At 48.2% G+C, this 18,226-nt stretch overlaps 1 protein-coding gene across 1 annotated transcript; it reads right to left on the minus strand.

The window, feature by feature from the left end:
* Positions 1-3,189: 3,189 nt before the first annotated feature.
* Positions 3,190-15,655, minus strand: LOC102533808 (cytochrome P450 4F2-like). The gene is made up of 13 exons (XM_072947503.1): positions 15,626-15,655; positions 15,092-15,290; positions 12,854-12,998; positions 11,304-11,357; positions 11,083-11,210; positions 9,692-9,813; positions 8,677-8,947; positions 7,558-7,624; positions 7,246-7,375; positions 4,220-4,353; positions 4,059-4,123; positions 3,788-3,870; positions 3,190-3,364 (listed from the first exon to the last, which is right to left on the minus strand). Exons 2-13 carry the CDS (start codon positions 15,287-15,289, stop codon positions 3,190-3,192), a joined length of 1,572 nt encoding a protein of 523 aa, XP_072803604.1. The 5' UTR covers position 15,290; positions 15,626-15,655.
* Positions 15,656-18,226: the final 2,571 nt, after the last annotated feature.

Genomic DNA, 18,226 nt, shown 5'->3' on the forward strand with positions numbered 1-18,226 from the left:
GTTATTTCTTTTCTTTCATTTCTCATTTTGTATATTTTGGTCCTCTCTAGTTTTTTTGATTAGCCTGACTAAAGTCTTACCAATTTTGCTTCTCTTTAGAAAAAAAGCAGCTCTTGGTTTATTTGATCTTTTCTATAGTTTTTATGGTCTTTACTTCAATTATTTTCTCTCTGATTTTTGTTAATTCCATCCTTCTGCTTACTTTGTTTTTTTCTTTTTACTTTGGGTTTTGTTTGTACTTCTTTTTCTAGTTCTTTTAGGTCAATTAAGTTGTTTATCTGAGATTTTCCTTGCTTCTTGAGGTAGGCCTATGTCACTATAAACTTCTCTTTTAGCACTGTTTTTGTTGCATCATATGTATTTTAGAAAATTGTGGGATTTTTTCACTCAAAACACCAGAAATAAAACTTTATTATAATATTTTACAATAATTTAAGTAATAGGTGAATGGTAAATAATAGAAAATAGCTAATGAAACAGAAATTACCAAATGCAATATAAGCAACCTCAAGAATGATATTGTCCTTCTACAATGCTTCCTCTACCACCTTGACTTTAATGAGTTTATTATTATTTTTTAACGTTTATTGTGGTATGGTTCCTGTACAATAAACTACACATATTTCAGATGTACAATTTGATGAATTTTGATAGATGTATACACCCATGAAACCATCACGACAATCAAGATAGGGAACATTTCCATCACTCCCCAAGAGGTGAAATTTTCTAATTCCCAATTTATCTTTCCCCACCCTCCTTACCCCATGGTAACTATAAGTTTGTTTTCTATGTGTGTGAGTCTGTTTCTGTTTTGTAGGTAAGTTTGTTTGTGTTTTATTTTTTAGATTCCACATATAAACAATACCATATGGCATCCCCCCCCCCCTTTCTGGCTTACTTCATTTAGAATGATGATCTTCAGGTCCATTCATTTTGTTGCAAATGGCATTATTTTAATCTTTTTTATGGCTGAGTAGTATGCCATTCTATTTACCACATCTTTATCTAGTCATCTGTCAGTGGACATTTGGGTTGTTTCCATGTCTTGACTATTATAAATAGTCTGCTGTGAATATTGGGATGCATGTGTATTTTTGAATTATATTTTTCTCCAGGTACATGCCCAGGAGTGGGATTGCTGGATCCTATGATAAGGAAAATTGCTCACTTTTAAAATGATTAATTTACATTATGTGAATAACTCTTCATTTTGTAAAGGGTGGGAAAATATTGCTAACAAATGTTTTTTAGAAAAACGACCCTGGGAATAGTAATCTCAGTATTAGTATCTGATAAAATTAAAGGGAAAAGCATCTTATGTTACAAATAAAGCTGTTATACATTTTTCAAGGGCCAAACCAGATTATAAATAGATGCAAACTCAACATACATAAAGCAGCAAATGAAAATCCATAGCTACATCAACACCAATACTTGGAGATTTTATCCCAACCTTCTTAAATATCACTAAGTCAAGCAGACAAGACTCAGACTAAGGAATATATTCTCCAAATACCACATCTTAAAAGTTGAGAGATTAAGCAGAGAGAGAAATGTACACCCAAGAGAAAAACAACTCACTCTCCAAGCACACATGGAATATTGATAAAAAGTTAATCATATATTTGGCCCTCCAAAACAACTGAATGAATTCCAAAGTAATCTATCATCTATGTGTTTGACTGTATTGCATTAAAATTAAATATCAAAAAACCTTTTAAAATGCTCATGTGTGGAGAGCGCATCAATGAAATCACTTTTGGAATCATCAGAGGATTCCCCAGAGGTCTGCGAGTGAAAATCAAAAATTTACTTTGGCTAAATTGAGTCTGAGATGGTTATCAGACTTCCAAATAAAGATGACCATGAGAGAAGAGTGAATATTCTATTTACCAGACTTTTATTAGATGAATCAATGTCCCTCTGCTCTCTGTCCTAAAGCACAGGGGAAATGTTAGTCATTCTATTACTACACTCTTTTAGTTACATTTAGAATTTTGTTTTGTTAGTAAATAATTTAGATTTACTGGCTTTCTGGGTGTTTTTAGCTTTTTGTTTTATTTGACTTCCTTTCTCTTTCCAATATTTTTGTATTTGATATTACAGTTAAACTTTTGTTTAGTAATACATGAACCTGATTAAGTAGAAATTGGAGTAGGTGAATGGATAGATAAACTGTGGTACATCCGGACAATGGAACATTATTAAACACTAAAGAGAAATGAGCTATCAAGCCATGGAAAGACATGGAAGAAACTTCAATGCATGTTACTAAGGGCAAGAAGCCAATCTGCACAGGCTACATACTGTATAATTCCAACTCTATAACATTCTGGAAAAGGCAAAACTATGGAGACAGTAAAAAGATCAGTGGTTGCCAGGGGTTAGGGGACAGGGATGGATGAATAGGCAGGCCACAGGGCATTTTTAGGGCAGTGAAATATTCTATGTGGTACTATACTAATGGATGAATGCCATTATCTATTTCTCAAGATTCATAGAATGCATAACACCAAGAGTGAAGTCTAATGTAAACTGTGGACTTTGGGTGATAATGATATGTCAACGTAGGTTCATCATTTGTTACAAATGTACCACTCTGATGCCAGATGTTGACAGTGGGGAAGGCTGTGAACATGGAGGACAACGGGGTTGGGGAGGGTTATATGGATGGAGGACTGGCAGGCAGTCTGAAAACCCCTTCCCAACTACTGACTTTACAGGCTTTACCTGGGAAGGCTAGGGTTTTAGTATGGGTGTCTCTGTTCTATTTCCTCTCTGTTCGTTGGCGATCTGGAGCATCACAGATTTGATGCACTTTTCTCCCAGACTCCAATATACGTTGAAAAACATCCTCCACTCCTCAAGTCCATCTTTAACCCTGATCCCTCTCCTGCTCAAACACCTCCTGTGGCTTCTTATTGCTCCTGCTTGGGCTCTGGGAAGACCTGCGATCAGCATAGAGCCTGTGGTCAGCTGGAGAGGTAAGGTCTTGGGCTCAGAGCCACCAGCCCCGCCTCCACTTAACCACGCCCAGCCGCTGGAGCCTCTCAGACCACCGCCCTAGCGCCCCCTGCTGGCTCACGGTGATGCTCAGGCAGAAGTGAAAGCAGTTTTATCCGCAGTATTCTGCAGTGGTAAGGGGGTTGGGTCAGACTGAATCTCTTGTCTGGCAAAGTGAGGTCACTAAGATCCTGCACTCAGGGGCTCCACCCGCAGCCAAAGTCCACCTTCTGTCCGCAAGATGAGCTCCGGCAACCTGCGTGGCTCCTCTTTATCCGGCAGGACGCGGAAGCGCAGCAGCGTGAGCGCTAGGACCACCTTCATCTCAGTCATGGCAAACGACTGCCCGATGCAGTTCCTGCAGGCAGGAGTAGGGGCTCTGACTGCGCCCGGCACCCTGAGCCTGGACCCATCGCGCCAGGAATCTGGCCCACAACCCACAACCCCACCCACAGGAGTAGAGAAGGAGGGTAACTCTGCCCCGGTTAGCTGTGGGACCCCCATGTGGACTTGCATATCCTAACCCAGACTCCAGTCCTGAACTCAGACCAGCAGATGGGAATGGGGCTCTCAACAGATCATGGACCCTTCCTTCGACCCACTCCCCCATTCCCCAGACCCTTACCCATACCCTTGAGGGGAGGGGAGGGAAGGAGAGCCCCAGTTCTGACCATCTACAATTTTCCCCCTTCTCTGTCCCCACAGTCATGCCTGGCATCTCAGTCCCAGACCCCCTCGCCTCCATCACCCCATCCCCTCTTCAGATGCCCGCTGCTCTCACCTGGGCCCCGCCGAGAAGGGAATAAAAGCCAGAGGTGACCTCCCCTTGATGTTTTCCGGGTCGAAGCGAAAGGGGTCATAAACCTGGGAGCAAAGCCAAGACAGGGCTAATGGGTGGAATCTCCCAGGACATCTGACCCTGGAGAGGCAGGTATGTGTAGAATGAGGGGAGATGGTGTCTGATTTGCCAAGCCTGGGCCCTGTGCCTTCCCCTGGGTCCCACTAGGGGAGTGGACAAGGATGAGGGAGGTGGAGGGTGGAGGAGGCAGCACCTCAGGGTCTGGCCACACGGTTGGGTTGTGGTGGATCTCGAAAATACTGATGAGGCAGATAACACCTGTAGGAGAGGAGGGGGCAGTCAGGACTAGGTTCTCCCCGCCTGATTGGCCCCTCCTTCTGAGCAAGAACCTCCTCTCCTACTCATTGTGAGCACCTTTGGGGATGACCCGACCATCTGGGAGAACGATGTCCTGGGTACAGCGGCGAGAGACGGTCGGGGCTGGAGGATGCAACCGTAGGCTCTCCTTGATGCACATGGTCAGGAAAGGCAACTGGGTCAGGTCGTCCCTAAGGAACACCCATAACAATTAGCCAGGAAGCAGAAACAGAGACCCCACCCCAGCCTTCTCGATGCCCTATAAGATCCTCTCTCCCCATAACAAAAATCACAGATGGATCTAATATCTCCAAACTCATTAAGTCACATACTTTATATATGTACAAGTTTTTTGTTGTTGTTGTTTTTCACCATACCTCAATAAAATGATTTTTAAAAAGAAACAAAAGTGATATCATAGAAGTACCAGACAAAATTTTGCCATATATTTTAGAAGTTTTTCTGAGGAAAACACGACACTCAAATGCCAACCATAAAAGCGTTTACCAATTTATATAAAAAGAAAATATTCCTTATGGCAAGAAAGACAAATCAAGAGCAAATGACCAACAAACAAAAGAAACAGATTCAATGTTTATTCTTATTTTATATGGCACTAGAGATACTAGCTAATGCAATTAGACAGTGGGTAGAAAATGGAGGGTAACGCCATTTAAAATGTGGAGGTAAATGTGTTATTTTTGGCAGATAGAAATTTTATACTTAGAAAATAAGAGAATTCACTGGAGAACTTTTATGAACATTGAAGATAAGATCCAGTAAGAGGGCTGGATTCTTTTTCTTTAACCCCCTTTCTTTGTGTACTGATTTAAATTCTGAAGAGCTGATACAGTTAAATAGTTCAAAGTTGGAAAACTATGAAACACCACCCCTAATGCCTAACAGCACTCATTTCCCCTCCTCACAGTCTGCCTGGTGATTATTTTTTATGTATCCTTCCAGAGGTACTTTTTGCATTAAAAAAATTATATAGTGTAAACACTGCATCTTTACTTATCACCCCTTCAACACTCTCCCTTCCCATCCTGAGGCAAACGCTAATGTACCCACTGTTTCTATAGATTTGTCTGTTCTAAATATTGCTAAATGTAAATACAATCATATAATATATTTTAAAAATTATATGGTAGCATACTATATACTATACACACTGCTCTATCTTTTTTATGTAATAGTATATCAAACAATTCTTGTACATCTCCTGGGACTTGTGTCAAAAATAGGGCCTTCCTGGAACCATAAAATAATGTCCTATGGTCACCTCCAGAGCCTTTAACACTTCTATATTTTTTATTCTAAAAATGTGATTCATGTGGGTATTATTTTCTTGTAAGATATGAGAAGCAGGTTGGATGAACTTTATTACATGTAGCTCCCCAGTTGTTCCAAGAGCTTTTATTAAATGGTCTTTATTTTTCCTATTTATATAAGATTCTATATTTAGCACTTACTATGTTCACTGGGCAAGAAATGTATATTCATAAATAACTATTTCCCAAAACTCATGTTTGAAGGAGCAAAGATCTCAAAGATATATTTTTAATATGCAGACCTTAACTCTTAATGGGGGAGGGGAGTGAGAGAGAGACCACATATAAATGTGGGTATAAGGATAAATGCCCTTCTAAAAGGACACACAGGAAATTACTGCATTGATGCGAGTTACTCTTAGAGAATGGATTAAGAAGGGAATTCATTTTTATTATAATCTTTCAATACTTTTTTTTTCAAGCGCATAATTTTGTTTAAAGTCTTGGTTTATAAAGTAAAAATGTTTCTCCATGTCACGGGACTGCTGTGATGAGCAAAGGCTTGGAGTGGAGGACACTACCTTCAAAATACCTGTCCAGTCCAAGACCTCCTCACCATCCTCCAGCCCCTGGACTGGCTCAGGCCTCAGAATCTCCTCCCTGGGCCGCCATTTCGTAGCTTGTCCTCTCCGGCATGTCCTCCCCTCTAGTGCTACAAAGATCTCTCCAATAGACAGATCTGACCTGTCCTACTCAAACACTGCCCTAGGTTCCACATTGGCCTTGGGTTAAATTTGAAGCCACTGACATTGTTTTCAGAGTCTTCCACAACCAGCCGCTGCTGCCATCTATCTCCCAGCCTCATCATCTCACCAAGTCAGTCTCTCCCTTGTTTTCTCCCATCCTTCCTACTTCCTCCCTCCCTCCCTCCCTCCCTCTCTCCCTCTATCTCTATCCCTTCCTCTCCCCTTCTCTCTCTCACCCCCATTTCTCTGTAACCTCCACTCCTCTTCTGTCTCTCTCTTGCCTTCCTCCACCTCTTCATTTTTGCCCAGCTGTTTTTTTCACCTAACTGCATCTTAACTGCACCAAAATATCTACTGATTATTTTTCAGGGTCCCACCTGAGGCACTTTTGTCCACGCTCTATGTCACCTCTATTACTCTCAACCCCATCCTTGCCCTTGTGGACTGGGAGTGTCTGGACCTTGGACTATTCCTCCACCAGGCTGGGAGCTCCTAGAAGGCAAAGGCTGGGTCTGCATCCTTTCTGAGTCTCCAGGAAACACAACGGAAATGAGAAGAATTGGAGATGGCATAGAATTGGGGATGAGGAAGCAATGTGGCAGTGTTTGCTGAATGGGGACTGGATGGATGAAGCTGCAGGTGTTCCTGGGCTCGAGCTGAATGCCTTTAATCCTCAGCTGTTCCCTGTGAATCCTGGACTAAATAACATGAGGAATTAGGGGGCAGGAGATGAGAAAACACTTAGGGAGTGAAGATATTTAAAAACGTGTGATTTCAGAAAGCAAAGTAAGGCAGTGGAAGGAAGTTGCTTTTCTGAATATGGGCTACGTGGCATCATCTGCCTTCACACATTATCACTAATTCTCTCAGAAGTCCAGGTCTTCCTGTCTGAAACCCTGCAAACATTCCCCTGCTATACATGCTGGGTACCAGACCCTGCCTCTGGGCTCTGCTCCTATTCCCACTAAGCAATAATGACAGAATCAACAGAGATTTTCCCTCTTCCCCAGTCGGGAGCAGAGCCCATGAGACTGCTCAGAAAAAGGCCATGAGGACTTCCACTCACCATTCAATCTCTTTAGGCTCACGATCCTTCAGGAGTTCTTGCACCTCCTGCCGGCAGCGCTCCTGGTATTCAGGGTGCTTTGCAAGGTTGTAGAGGACCCAGGAGAGGCCACTGGCTGTGGTGTCATGGCCTGAGGAGTAGCCAGACAGGCTTGGGTCTCTCGACTAATTCAGCACCAGAGGATGGACAGCAGCCTTACATTAAGGCCCACGGGGAGTATGGGGAGGGATTGGGTGGTCCAGGGTCCACCCACCAAATCCCTGAGATGGAGAGACCCCTGCCCCTTCTGTAGTCCCACACTGGGACCCTCACCCGCAAACATGAAGGTGTCAGCTTCAGCTCGGATATCTTCGTCTGACAACCCCTTCCCATCTTCATCCTGGAGAGAAAGCAAAATCCCCAGAATCACACTAGCTCTGAGGGTCCCTGCATCTCAACTGAGCCATTCTCTGAAGCACCAACAACCACCCAGAAACCCAAGTCCACCCTGAACTCCTAGACGTCCCTTGCTCACTATCACTAGAGGCGCCACCCCCAGGCCTCTTCCTTGGCCTTCCTGCCTCCTGAATTGTCCCTAGTGAACAAGATCAATGATCCATAAATATGTTCCTGTTTCTACAGGATGAGGGATTTCTGAGGAAAAACGTTACTCGCCACCTGGATTACAGGATGATTGAATAGTAACTTGTCTTAAAGGCTAGAGATTGAACATTGCCCCAAAGCCACATGCTAAGATAGTAAATCCAGAGATTCCCTATCTGTCCTGGAGATACAGAATGGGTTATAAACCTGCAGAACCTATAAACTTTGCCTTCTCACTGAAGAGGATTTGTTTAAATCCTAGAACCATGACTCTCTCTCTCTCTCTCTTTCTCTGTTTCATCTAACACTTTTTGTCCTTCTCCTTTCCCTCCACAGGAAAGAAGGGGCAGATGTATTGGCTGTCCTACATAAGTTCCACAATTCAAATTTGGAGGTACTTCTCCTGTGGTGCAAGCATGTCTGCAGGTACAGGTGAAAGCACCATGGAGCCCTCAGAGCAGTCTGGGAATGGGGAACGGGAGCCACCATTCTACTCCGGCTACTGTTACTGCTGTGAGTAATAAATAGGCTGCTCTGAGCCAGGGTTCTATATCTACACACACACACACACACACACAAACACACACACACACAGAGAATCTACCACCATGGTAGACTAATTTAAAAACATGGATGTAGAGCAAAATCTTAGGCCGTTTGCTGCTTCAGCCATAGTAATCCCCTGCAGGCTGCATTCCACACAGTCATCTCTAAACCTTATCCCTAACTCATGCCTCTCTTCCTGAAGTACCTTCCATGGCTCCCCAGTACCCTCTGCATCAAGTCCAAGCACTTTGAACAAACCAAGGTCCATTCTACTTCTTGAACTCAGAAACCAGTGCAGCCTACCTTGGTCAGCAGGAGCACATCAATGAAGTCCAAAGTCTTGGTTTTAGCCTTCGCCTTGAGGAAGTCATCAGCACCCTGATCGGGGAGGGTGCGGCGCCGCTCCCGGATGACTGCATCTGTGAAGTCGTGTACCTGGCGGCAGGCCCTGCGGAAGCGCTGCCCATTGGGGGTGAGGTAGTACACGAAGTCCCTGTACTGGAAGAGCTGCTGGTTCCGTTTTTCCACAAGGGCACTGAGCTCCAGGATAGCAGTAATATATTCACTGGGCTTCCTGCAGCATGAGAGCACGAAGGGAGGCAACAACTTAAAACACCTGAAGCCAGGAAGCTGGGAGCTACCTCCATCAGGACACTGAGTCTCCAAGAACAGATAGTGCACAGATAGAGTGGGTAGGAGCCAGCGGATGTGACTCTCCAGACTCTCCTCTCCCTACATCCCATCTCTGTGAGCTGCCTGCATGCCCCAGGCACCCAGAGCACAGCTTAGATTCCACGCTTGTCTCCTCTCTCTCTTACCCACCATCTGTGCCTCCAGAAGTGTCCACACAGCTCAGACCTTATCCTCTTCCAACTGGCCAATGGGCCTAGCCCCTCTCCTAGTCTCCTTACATCCATTGTCAATACCATCCAGTGTCTATATGACAGTTGGCTATCTGTCAAGTCAGATGTCCAACCTCACCTTTGACCGCAACCCTCATCTGCACAAACACCTTTCATGGCTCCCTGGAAACCTCAGGATAAAGTTCATGTCCTCTTTGTCTGGCACTCCTCAAACCCCACATCCAAGGTGTCTCCTCACTGTTCCACACACCTTGCTCGCCCTAGCCTCCTGGCCCTTATCAAACATTTCTACCTACCTGAAAAGATCGCTCTCTTTCCTCTCCTTGTCTTTCTATGTTCAGCTCTGACCCACCTCTTCCAGGAAGGTCTTTCTGATCATCCTGGTCAGTCCTCCCTCCCTAATCTACTCCCTTGGGTCAATGGCTCATGTTCCCAGGCCCTGGGTCAAGACTCACTCTTGGCAATTGCTGTTGAAGCTGAAGACGCATTTCTGCAGACTGTCCAGGGTCATGAGGCTGATGTGTTCAAACATGTCCAGACGGGTGTGGCCCTCAGTGACCAGGCACTGCCACTTGGCCTGGACAGAGAACAGGACAGAGCTGGGGCTGGGAACTACCTCCTTTGAGCCTCTCCTCAACACCAACCACCAAGATGGACACCCAAGACCCTGCCTCCTGGTCTCGGGCACCTATCCCCAGGGAAGTCCAGGCTTGGGTGGGAGTCAAGGCTGCTATCATCAGGACATCAAGTCTCCATGCCTGGGAGTCAGGAGATCTGGGTTTAATTCTGGCTCTGCCTCCTACACTTTGTGAACCCTTGGTCAACTTATTGCACGAAGTAAGTATGCAACAAATGTTAGCTTTCATCACCATCACTGTTATAAATTGATTAGGAAATTTATGTCCTCATAAATAAATAAACTGTCCTTTGTCTCTAACCCCACAAGTATCATGTCTTCAGTAGAATTCACAAAAGAGTAACAAGCTCTCTTGTTACTTCACTTCACAGGCACTTCACAAAATCCTTCACAAAATTCTTACCTCCAATTCTTCACTTCCCTATGTATATATCCAAACCCTTCACAATGTGATTTTTTCAGCAACTTAAACTAGGGGCTGGAGTCTATTTCACCACCCTTTGTTTCTGAGCTGGCCTGGGACTTGCTTTGGCCAGTAGACTGTGGTGACAGTGATGGGGTGATTATCCCAATGCTAGACCTCAAGGAGCATTGCAGCTTTCTCTCAGCCTCTTGGAAACCTGCCTCTGCCGTGTGAGCAAGACTGAGATGCCTTCTAAAGGGAGACAATCACATGAAAGGAGGTCCAGTTGCCCCAGGTGAGGCCATCCCAGATCAGCCTGCAGCCAGCCAAGCCCCAAACACATAAGAGGACTCACCTCAGATCAGCTAAGCTTCCTCTCTGACCCACAGCTGATCACAGATACATGAGTGACCCCTCCTACATCCAGAAGAACTAGTCACCTGACTCACAGACTTCTTGTCAATACTAATTCCTTGTTGTTTTGAAATGACCTGTTACTCCGGAATAACTGATACACAATATCCACAATCTTCATGATCCCTGTCTCAAGACTGAAAGGCTTCTGGGACGGAAACATAGAAATTAACACTGAGCACCTGTGTGCCAGGGTCATGACTCCATTACATCATCTTAACCATCCTGCAAGGCGGGAATCACATTATCCATTTACAACCAAGGAAACCGAGGCTCAGAAAGGAAGCTAAATGCCTTCAAAGCCACCAAGAAGGGCCAGAATTCCTGCATTGATGTCTCAGTCTTCATCGTCCCCGAATCTCCAGCCAGGACTGTGTGTTGAAAATACTCACGTGCATGACCTTCGCGCTGTCGTTGAAAATCTTCACATAGGACTTCAGGATGTTGAAGTGGAAGGCAGGTGTCAGCATGCGACGGTGTCTGCTCCACTTGTCACCAGCACTCAGCAGGAGCCCATCCCCTAGCACGGAAAGCCACGGGGAGTGAGCAAGGGCTGCCCCTTTCCCTGGGCACCCGAGATTGTCCTCAACCCCTTTGACTCACAGTTACTCACCCAGCCAGGGCTTCATAAAGTTGTAGAAGACCATGTCCTTGGGTGCAACAGTAGCTGATGAGAATGAGGACCATCACGGACCATGGAGAAGGGGAGGAGAGGGACATTGAAGGAGAATGGTAAATGCTCCCAGCCAGGAGTCTGCATTCCCACTCCAAGCCCAGCATAGTAGGAATGTGGCCATGAGCATAGGAAGCCAGGAGGAGACGGTGAGGGACAGGGGACAGGACAGGCTGCAACACAGAGCAGAGCAAATGCAGAGCCATAGAAACAACCCTGTGTGCTAGACACCCCCAACATGACACAACCTGCCCCAGCGTGCCTGGACACAGCGCCTACACAGCCCAACATGTTCTAATCACCCAAGCATACCCCAGCACTCTACCAACACCTTCACGGGACCCAGGACACCACCTATGCCTGCCAAGACTGGGCACCCAGAGTCTCAGCGACTCAGGAATCACTTCTATGACTCAAGCGAGGAAACATTAAAGGAGATCCAGCAGCTTTTCCTGGAACTGTTGGAATGAGGTCACTTTTCCATGAAGGTTGAGTTTTGGGGTTTCATCATTACCAGGATGAGAGTGAAGCCATCACAGATGAACACAGAACAAAAAGGTAAAGACAGATTTCTGATGACATTGTTTGAGACCTGGATCCAGCTGTGCCTGAAGACAACCCTCCTTGGATTTTGCAGTCAATTTATTCCCTTTCTTTGCTTAGACCACACAGGGTTAGATTTCCACCACTAACAGCTGAAAGAGATTTCAGCAGCCAGAGAGAGCCAGGGACCTTCCCAGAGGCACCCAGCATTTTGGTGTTGGAGCCAAAGTCTCTGTAGATGCTACCTGTTTCCCTGTTGCCTGGTCTGTCTGGGGGTGGGAGGGGCAGAGGGCAAGGGAAGGGAGTCAGGGTTGGGTGCAGCGTCCTCAGGGAGATTCCTGGGGACTGGAAAAAGAAGACACTGAACTAGAACTGGTTGAACCATGGGACAGGGTGAAAGAAACCAACCCACCACAGGTGGATGTCATGGAAATAACAGCCCAGATCCTCCAGCAGCCACAAGCCTTCATTACTCATCGTCTGGGGACGAGTGGGACTGGGGCAGGCAGGCAGGGGACCTGAGAGGCTATCGATACCTACTACATCACTCTACTCTCTTCTTTAAAAGAATTCTGTTCATCGTTCCAAATCCAGTTCCAGCAACTCCTCCTCCAGGAAGCCTTCCAGCACACCCTAGCAGAGAAACTTGCTTCTCCTCTGGGTTGCCACAGCCCGTCTCCCTCTGCTCAATTCCTGACTACACCAGGTCAGGGACTTCTCTGTCCAGATGTGTCTCCTCAAGACTGGGGGCATCCTTCACCCAAAATACCAGGGTGGGAGGAGGGAGGAGGTAGTGGGAGGGGGTTGGTGAAGGAAAGAGGAAGGTGGCTGAGAGAAAAAGGGAGGAGGGGCTGGGGTCTTGTAGGGCCACATAGAATTTGGCAGAGAGGGGCTGGAAGCTCTCAGATGTGCCCCCGCACCCACCACCACAAGCTGTGCATGGGTACCTGAGGCATTGGTGATACTCCGAACCAAGTCAGGGTGGCAGAAACTGACCATGGGGGTGAAAGGGCCAATCCAGATCATATATCCCTGGGGGTTGTTGACCACCAGCTGAGTTAAGACCCTCAAGCCTTCCTCTGTGGGTTGTACCTGCAAGAAAGTCAAGGGCCATCACTTCCCAGAAGAAGCCACAGCAGGTACCCCCGCAGCCACTGTGGTGAACGGTGTGTCAGATTCTCCACAGACGGAAGTAATCTCTGCTTCTTCCCGCTCCTTCCCTCTGGAAAAGGAAGGGTCCTGGAGGCCTCTCCGACTCCCAAGGGTGTGTCCCAGGGTGCTGGGAGAAGACATGCACTCTGCCCACAGGGAGGCTGAACTTGGCTCAAAAATACAGAATTTTTCATCGTGGGAGTGGTTCCAGCCCCAGGGGCAGCCACAGGAGGAGATCTCTATGGGGAGGGTTGTGCGTAGCGGGGTGGCCTCAGGACTTGTCCCTGGGTTTTGGTCGCATATTCTTTCATGTTCTGGCTGGTCCACATGGTCTCCAGTTCCTTGCATAGTAAAGGGTCTCCAGTCCTGGGACCTTCCAACCCTGACAGACTCCCAGGGACAGACAGGAACTCTGCGCATCCATCAGGAGAGCAGCTCTGACCTACCAACCCCCTCGGCTGGCCATGCTCTCTGCACAGGGCGTCCTGTCTATTTCTCTGCGTCCTGTGGACATGCCCCTTAACTGTGCCATTTACAGATGAAGGAACTGAGGCCAGGTCCCCCCATAGGGGAAGGAGGGCGGGTTACCTCTTGGGGAAGCATTCTCTCCAGTCCCTCAGGATGCCCTGTCCAAGCTTGCCAAATACCCCCAGGTGCTCTCAGCAGGTGAACATAAGTCACTTTTCACCTCTGTGACTTGCTCCCCTCTCCCCGAGGGGAGAGGCCCCTGAGGTGAGGATTCAAAGCACTTGATGAGACTGGTCCAGAGAGGGAAAGTGACTCAGCCGAGGTCACACAGCAAGACGGGCTGGAGGAAGGAAAATTGACCAAGATCAGCCCCCATGGCTGAGCCCTTGAAGGGGAAGGCAGAACTGCAGTAACTGTGTAACTTTCCTGCAGCCCCCAGGGCTGACTGAGGCCATTTCAAGATCCGGAATCTCAGGAAACCCTCGTGGTGAGTTTGAGAGCACCCGTGCTCTGGTTTTGGGGGAGGAGTTGTTTGGATGGGAGGTAATGAGGCTTATTTGATTTATTTGTTCATTTTAATAGAGGTACTGGGGTTTGAACCCAGGACCTTGTGCATGTTAAACACACACTCTACAACTGAGCTACACCTTCCTCCTGTTCTGAACTTTGCTGTAGTGAACAGTAAAATTTCAGTGAGTCCTCCCCCAAGTTGCAGTTCTCACCCCAGGCAGGAAAGGAAGCTGTGCTCATCTCTCAGCTGGTCTGAGAGGTCACAGGACCTGAATGCCCACCCCTGTGACCTTCCCTGAGAGCGGTGACGGCAAGTTCATCACCTCAGTCATCAAACATTTATTTTGAGTGTCTCCTGTACACCAGCCCTGAACTGGGCACTGTAGTATCCTTACCCCAGAGCTTCCATCAGATTAGAAAGGTGGGTAATAAGTAATTGGACAGTTAACTATTTAACTAACCATGAGCAGGGCCAAATCAAAGGTCAAGGTCTATGGTACGTGGCTGGGGATGGGTGGGGGAGGAGGGTCTAAGAAGGCTTCTGAAAGGGGAAATGAGTGGCCAACTTTATCAGATTGGGCAACGGGCCACCAGGACATCTTGGGGGGAGATAAGAGGAAGATGTCCTGGGAAGGGGAGGAGATGAGGAGCTGGGACCCTGTAAGTGGGTATGGAGAGGTAATAGCTGATTCCTCTGGAGAAGCTGTAGCCCAGAAGGAGAAGACACAAGGAAATGGGCCACATGCAGAGCAGACCCTGGACAGAGCCCTTGAAGAGGCCCCAGAGCCGGCACGGAGACTGGGAAGGCCAGGGGACCGGCCTCTGTGCAGCCCGACCTCAGAGGTGCACTGCTGCGTGGAAGAGAGGCAGGAAATGGATCCCAAAGCAGCTAGAGGTGGAAAGACAGGAGGTGAGAAAGGAATGAATGAGTGAGGAAAGAGGGGGCTCCCCTTGGCCTCCCTTGCTTCTCTGCTCTCCTAGATCCCAGCCCAACCCCTGAGCCCCATTCCTGACCTCTCCCTGATCCCCAGACCTACTCTGCTGCCCACACTCACCAGGCCCAGGTGACCCAAGAACCAGTTCCGTTTCGGGGGCTGCGGGAAACACCGGAGGCGGCGAGCATTGTCATAGCAGGCATAGGTCCAGGCCAGGACGCGGGCCAGGAGCCAGGAGACTGCAGCCAGCAGCAGCAGCAGCCATGGGGAGGCTGCCACCGGCCCGAGACCCAGCCAAGACAGGCTCAGCTGCAGCATTCTGTGGGGTGGACAGGATTGGGGGTGAGGACAGGGGCGGGTGGGGAGGGTGAGGCAGAGACAGATAGCAGGAGAGGAAGGAGGGAGTGAGGGGCAGGGATGGTGAGTGCTGGGGATGGGACAAGAAGAGCTCAGAGATGGGCAGACAGGGACCCAGAGAGCAGAGGGAGGCCCAGGGAAATCCAGAGGACGAGGGAGAGAGACAGAGACAGAGAGTGTTAGTTACCCACTGAGATCTACTCATCTCCCAGGCCAGCTCACTCCCTGGAGCCACCCTGCCTTGGGCAGCATTCTCACAGGCCAGGACCCCCAGCCCCTTGCCCCCCAGCCTGGTACCTTCTGTCAGGAGCAGCTCTTCCTGCACAACTTCCTCTCCCCTCCTCCTGGGATGTCCTTGCCCCTGGCCCCTGATCTAGGGGAAGCTGCCAGGGGCCGGACTAAGCCAGCCAATCCCAGCAGCCTGCTTACCTCCACCCCATCCGGTAGCTGCCCAAATCCATGGGTAGGGCGGGGATGGGGGTAGTGTTACTGAGAGAGGCCTGTGAACCAGCCCAGGGTCACGCAGTGTGGAAGGTGGATCCTCAGGGCTCAGCCAGGGGCAAGTTGGGGCAAATGTGACTCTGGGTCACCAAGTTTAGACCTGGCCCTGCACTTCCAAGGCCAAGGTGCAGCAGGTAAGCGTGAACATTCCGGTGCCAGCTGAGCAGGCCAAACATCTCTGGGGCTCCTCTCCACACATGGGCCAGGAAAGTGTCACGCACCATTTCTTGACACAGAATCAGGAACCTCAGAGACATGAAGCCTCCGATCTCTGGGGTAAACACTGTGCAGGAGTTCAAGTCCTGCTTCCAAGAAGCCCAGGGCCTGAGTTGAGATTTGACTGCTGGGAGCAGGACTGGATAAACCAGCGTAGCTGTGGATTACCCACACAAGTTCAGAGGATAAAGGGCCCAGGTAGAACAGGGCAACTGGAGGGGCAAGGGGTAAGGCTGTGTGAGGGGCCGTGAGAGAACAGGGTCCAGGCAGGGGAGGGCAGAGCTGGGAGATCCTGAGTGGAGTTCTGCCTCGCCCTTGCTCTGACTATTATCTGTGCTGACCCTTTCTGGGCTCAGTCTTTTCATCTGGGAAATTGGTTGTTGGATGAGCGTCTTAGAGGACAGAGGAGGGTTCCACAGGAAGGTGGGAAGGATCAGGATCCCCCCAAAAAAGGCGGAGAGAAGGAAAGGGGCTGGTGTACTCGTTCTAGTGTGTGCCCATATTCCACATGAAGTAAATCTACTCTGGGTAGAGAACTATATGTAAAGAGTGCCTACTGTGTGCTAGGTACCTCAAAATGCATCTTTTAGTGTTCAGGAACTCTATAAAAAGAGTACCTACTATGTTCCAAGTATGCTAAAGAAAGTGCATCCACTGTGTGCCAAGTACTGTGCATAAATCCTGTCTACTCTACATCTCGTGTTCTATATTAAGCATGCCTACTGTGTGCTGGGGATGCTCCACAAGATGCCCACTAAGTGCCAGGTGCTCTACCTAAGGGACACCTACTAAGTGCTGGATATTCTGTGTAAAGCACACTTACTGTGTGCTGGGTGCACTACATAAAGTATGCCTATTGTGCACCAGATGCCCTATATAAAGCACACCTATTCGGTGTCACATGCTCTACATAAAGTAAACCTACTCTGTGCAAAGTACTTTACATAAAGCATACCTACTATGTGCCAGGTACTCTGCATAAAGTGTACCTACTATATGCTGGATACTTTACACAAATCCTGTCTACATATCCCAGGTGTTCTACATAAAGCATGCCTACTGTGTGCCAGGTAGTGTACATAAAATCCTTTCTGTGTGTCAGGTGCTCTACGTAAAGTAAACCCACTGTGTGCCACATGTTCTGCCAGTAAGATAATACAGTACCCTCCCCTCAGTGCTCTGGGCCAGCACCCTGGGATCAGGCAGAAAGAACCAAGTGATGGCAGGAGGGAAGACACCTAGGTAACAGGAGAGCAAACGGAGGCTCAAAGAGGGCAAGAGCTGGACGTGAGACAGGAGGAAAGCGGGCAGGGCACAACCATTAAAAGAATGACACAGCCACTAGCACCAAGATGGCAGAAGAGTCAACTCCCAGCAGGCCCTGCGCTTCGCTGTGCGCTCATTGTAATACAAGAATGACACTCTCACAGACGCTGTGATAGTTTCAATGCTGAGCACAAAGGTGAAAAGGTGGGTGATGGCCCAGTTCCTGGGAATGCTGGCCCCTTCCCCAAAGTTGGAATAATCCTCCCACTTGTTACATTATGAGCCCATAAAAGCTGACAACCCCACTCCTTGTGGCCGATCTCACCTTCCTGAACGACACCGCGAGCTCTGGGGCCACCTCTCCCTCTCAAGGTGGCCTGCATTCTGCCTACGGAATGTGTGTCTTCTAGGGCTTGGTCTCTCTCTCTTCCCTTCTGAAATGGCCCACGCTCTGTCTATGGAGAATGTATTTTTCTGAATAAATCTACCTTCACTCAACTATGGCTCGCTTTTGAATTCTTTCCTGCACAGAGCCAAGGACCCTCACTTGGCACGGTGTGTCCCAGGGACGTGCCTGACACCTGGGACATGGCCATCCTCTAGCGCCCCAATTTTCCTATATCAGAAGGCACCCAGGTCTGCCATGCCACCAAGCTGAATCCTTTCCCTCTGCCATGCTCCTCCTCCCCCACTCATAGGGGACAATGTCCTATTAATCCAGGGACATTTATAATGGTGGAATCTCAGGCAATATGGTGATGCCAGTGGGCAGATATCCTGAGGACTTTGTGTCACCACATGGACCATCCTCCCACATGCAGAATGCACCACCCAGTGGGTCTAGAGCCCCTCTCCTGGCCCTCTCTTGATCCTGTCCAGAATTTCCCTGGGGTGTGTCCTCAGGTGACTGAGAAC

Source organism: Vicugna pacos, chromosome 22 (assembly GCF_048564905.1).
Source record: "Vicugna pacos chromosome 22, VicPac4, whole genome shotgun sequence".
In the NCBI taxonomy this organism is placed as follows: Eukaryota; Metazoa; Chordata; class Mammalia; order Artiodactyla; family Camelidae; genus Vicugna; species Vicugna pacos.

Coding starts and splice junctions, on each gene's coding strand:
- LOC102533808 (XM_072947503.1), bottom strand. CDS start 15,289: ATGCTGCAGCTGAGCCTGTCTTGGCTGGGTCTCGGGCCGGTGGCAGCC. Junction 4,124..4,219: donor TGGTCGGGTCATCCCCAAAG/GTGCTCACAATG, acceptor CCTCTCCTACAG/GTGTTATCTGCCTCATCAGT. Junction 3,871..4,058: donor CCGTGTGGCCAGACCCTGAG/GTGCTGCCTCCT, acceptor CTTTGCTCCCAG/GTTTATGACCCCTTTCGCTT.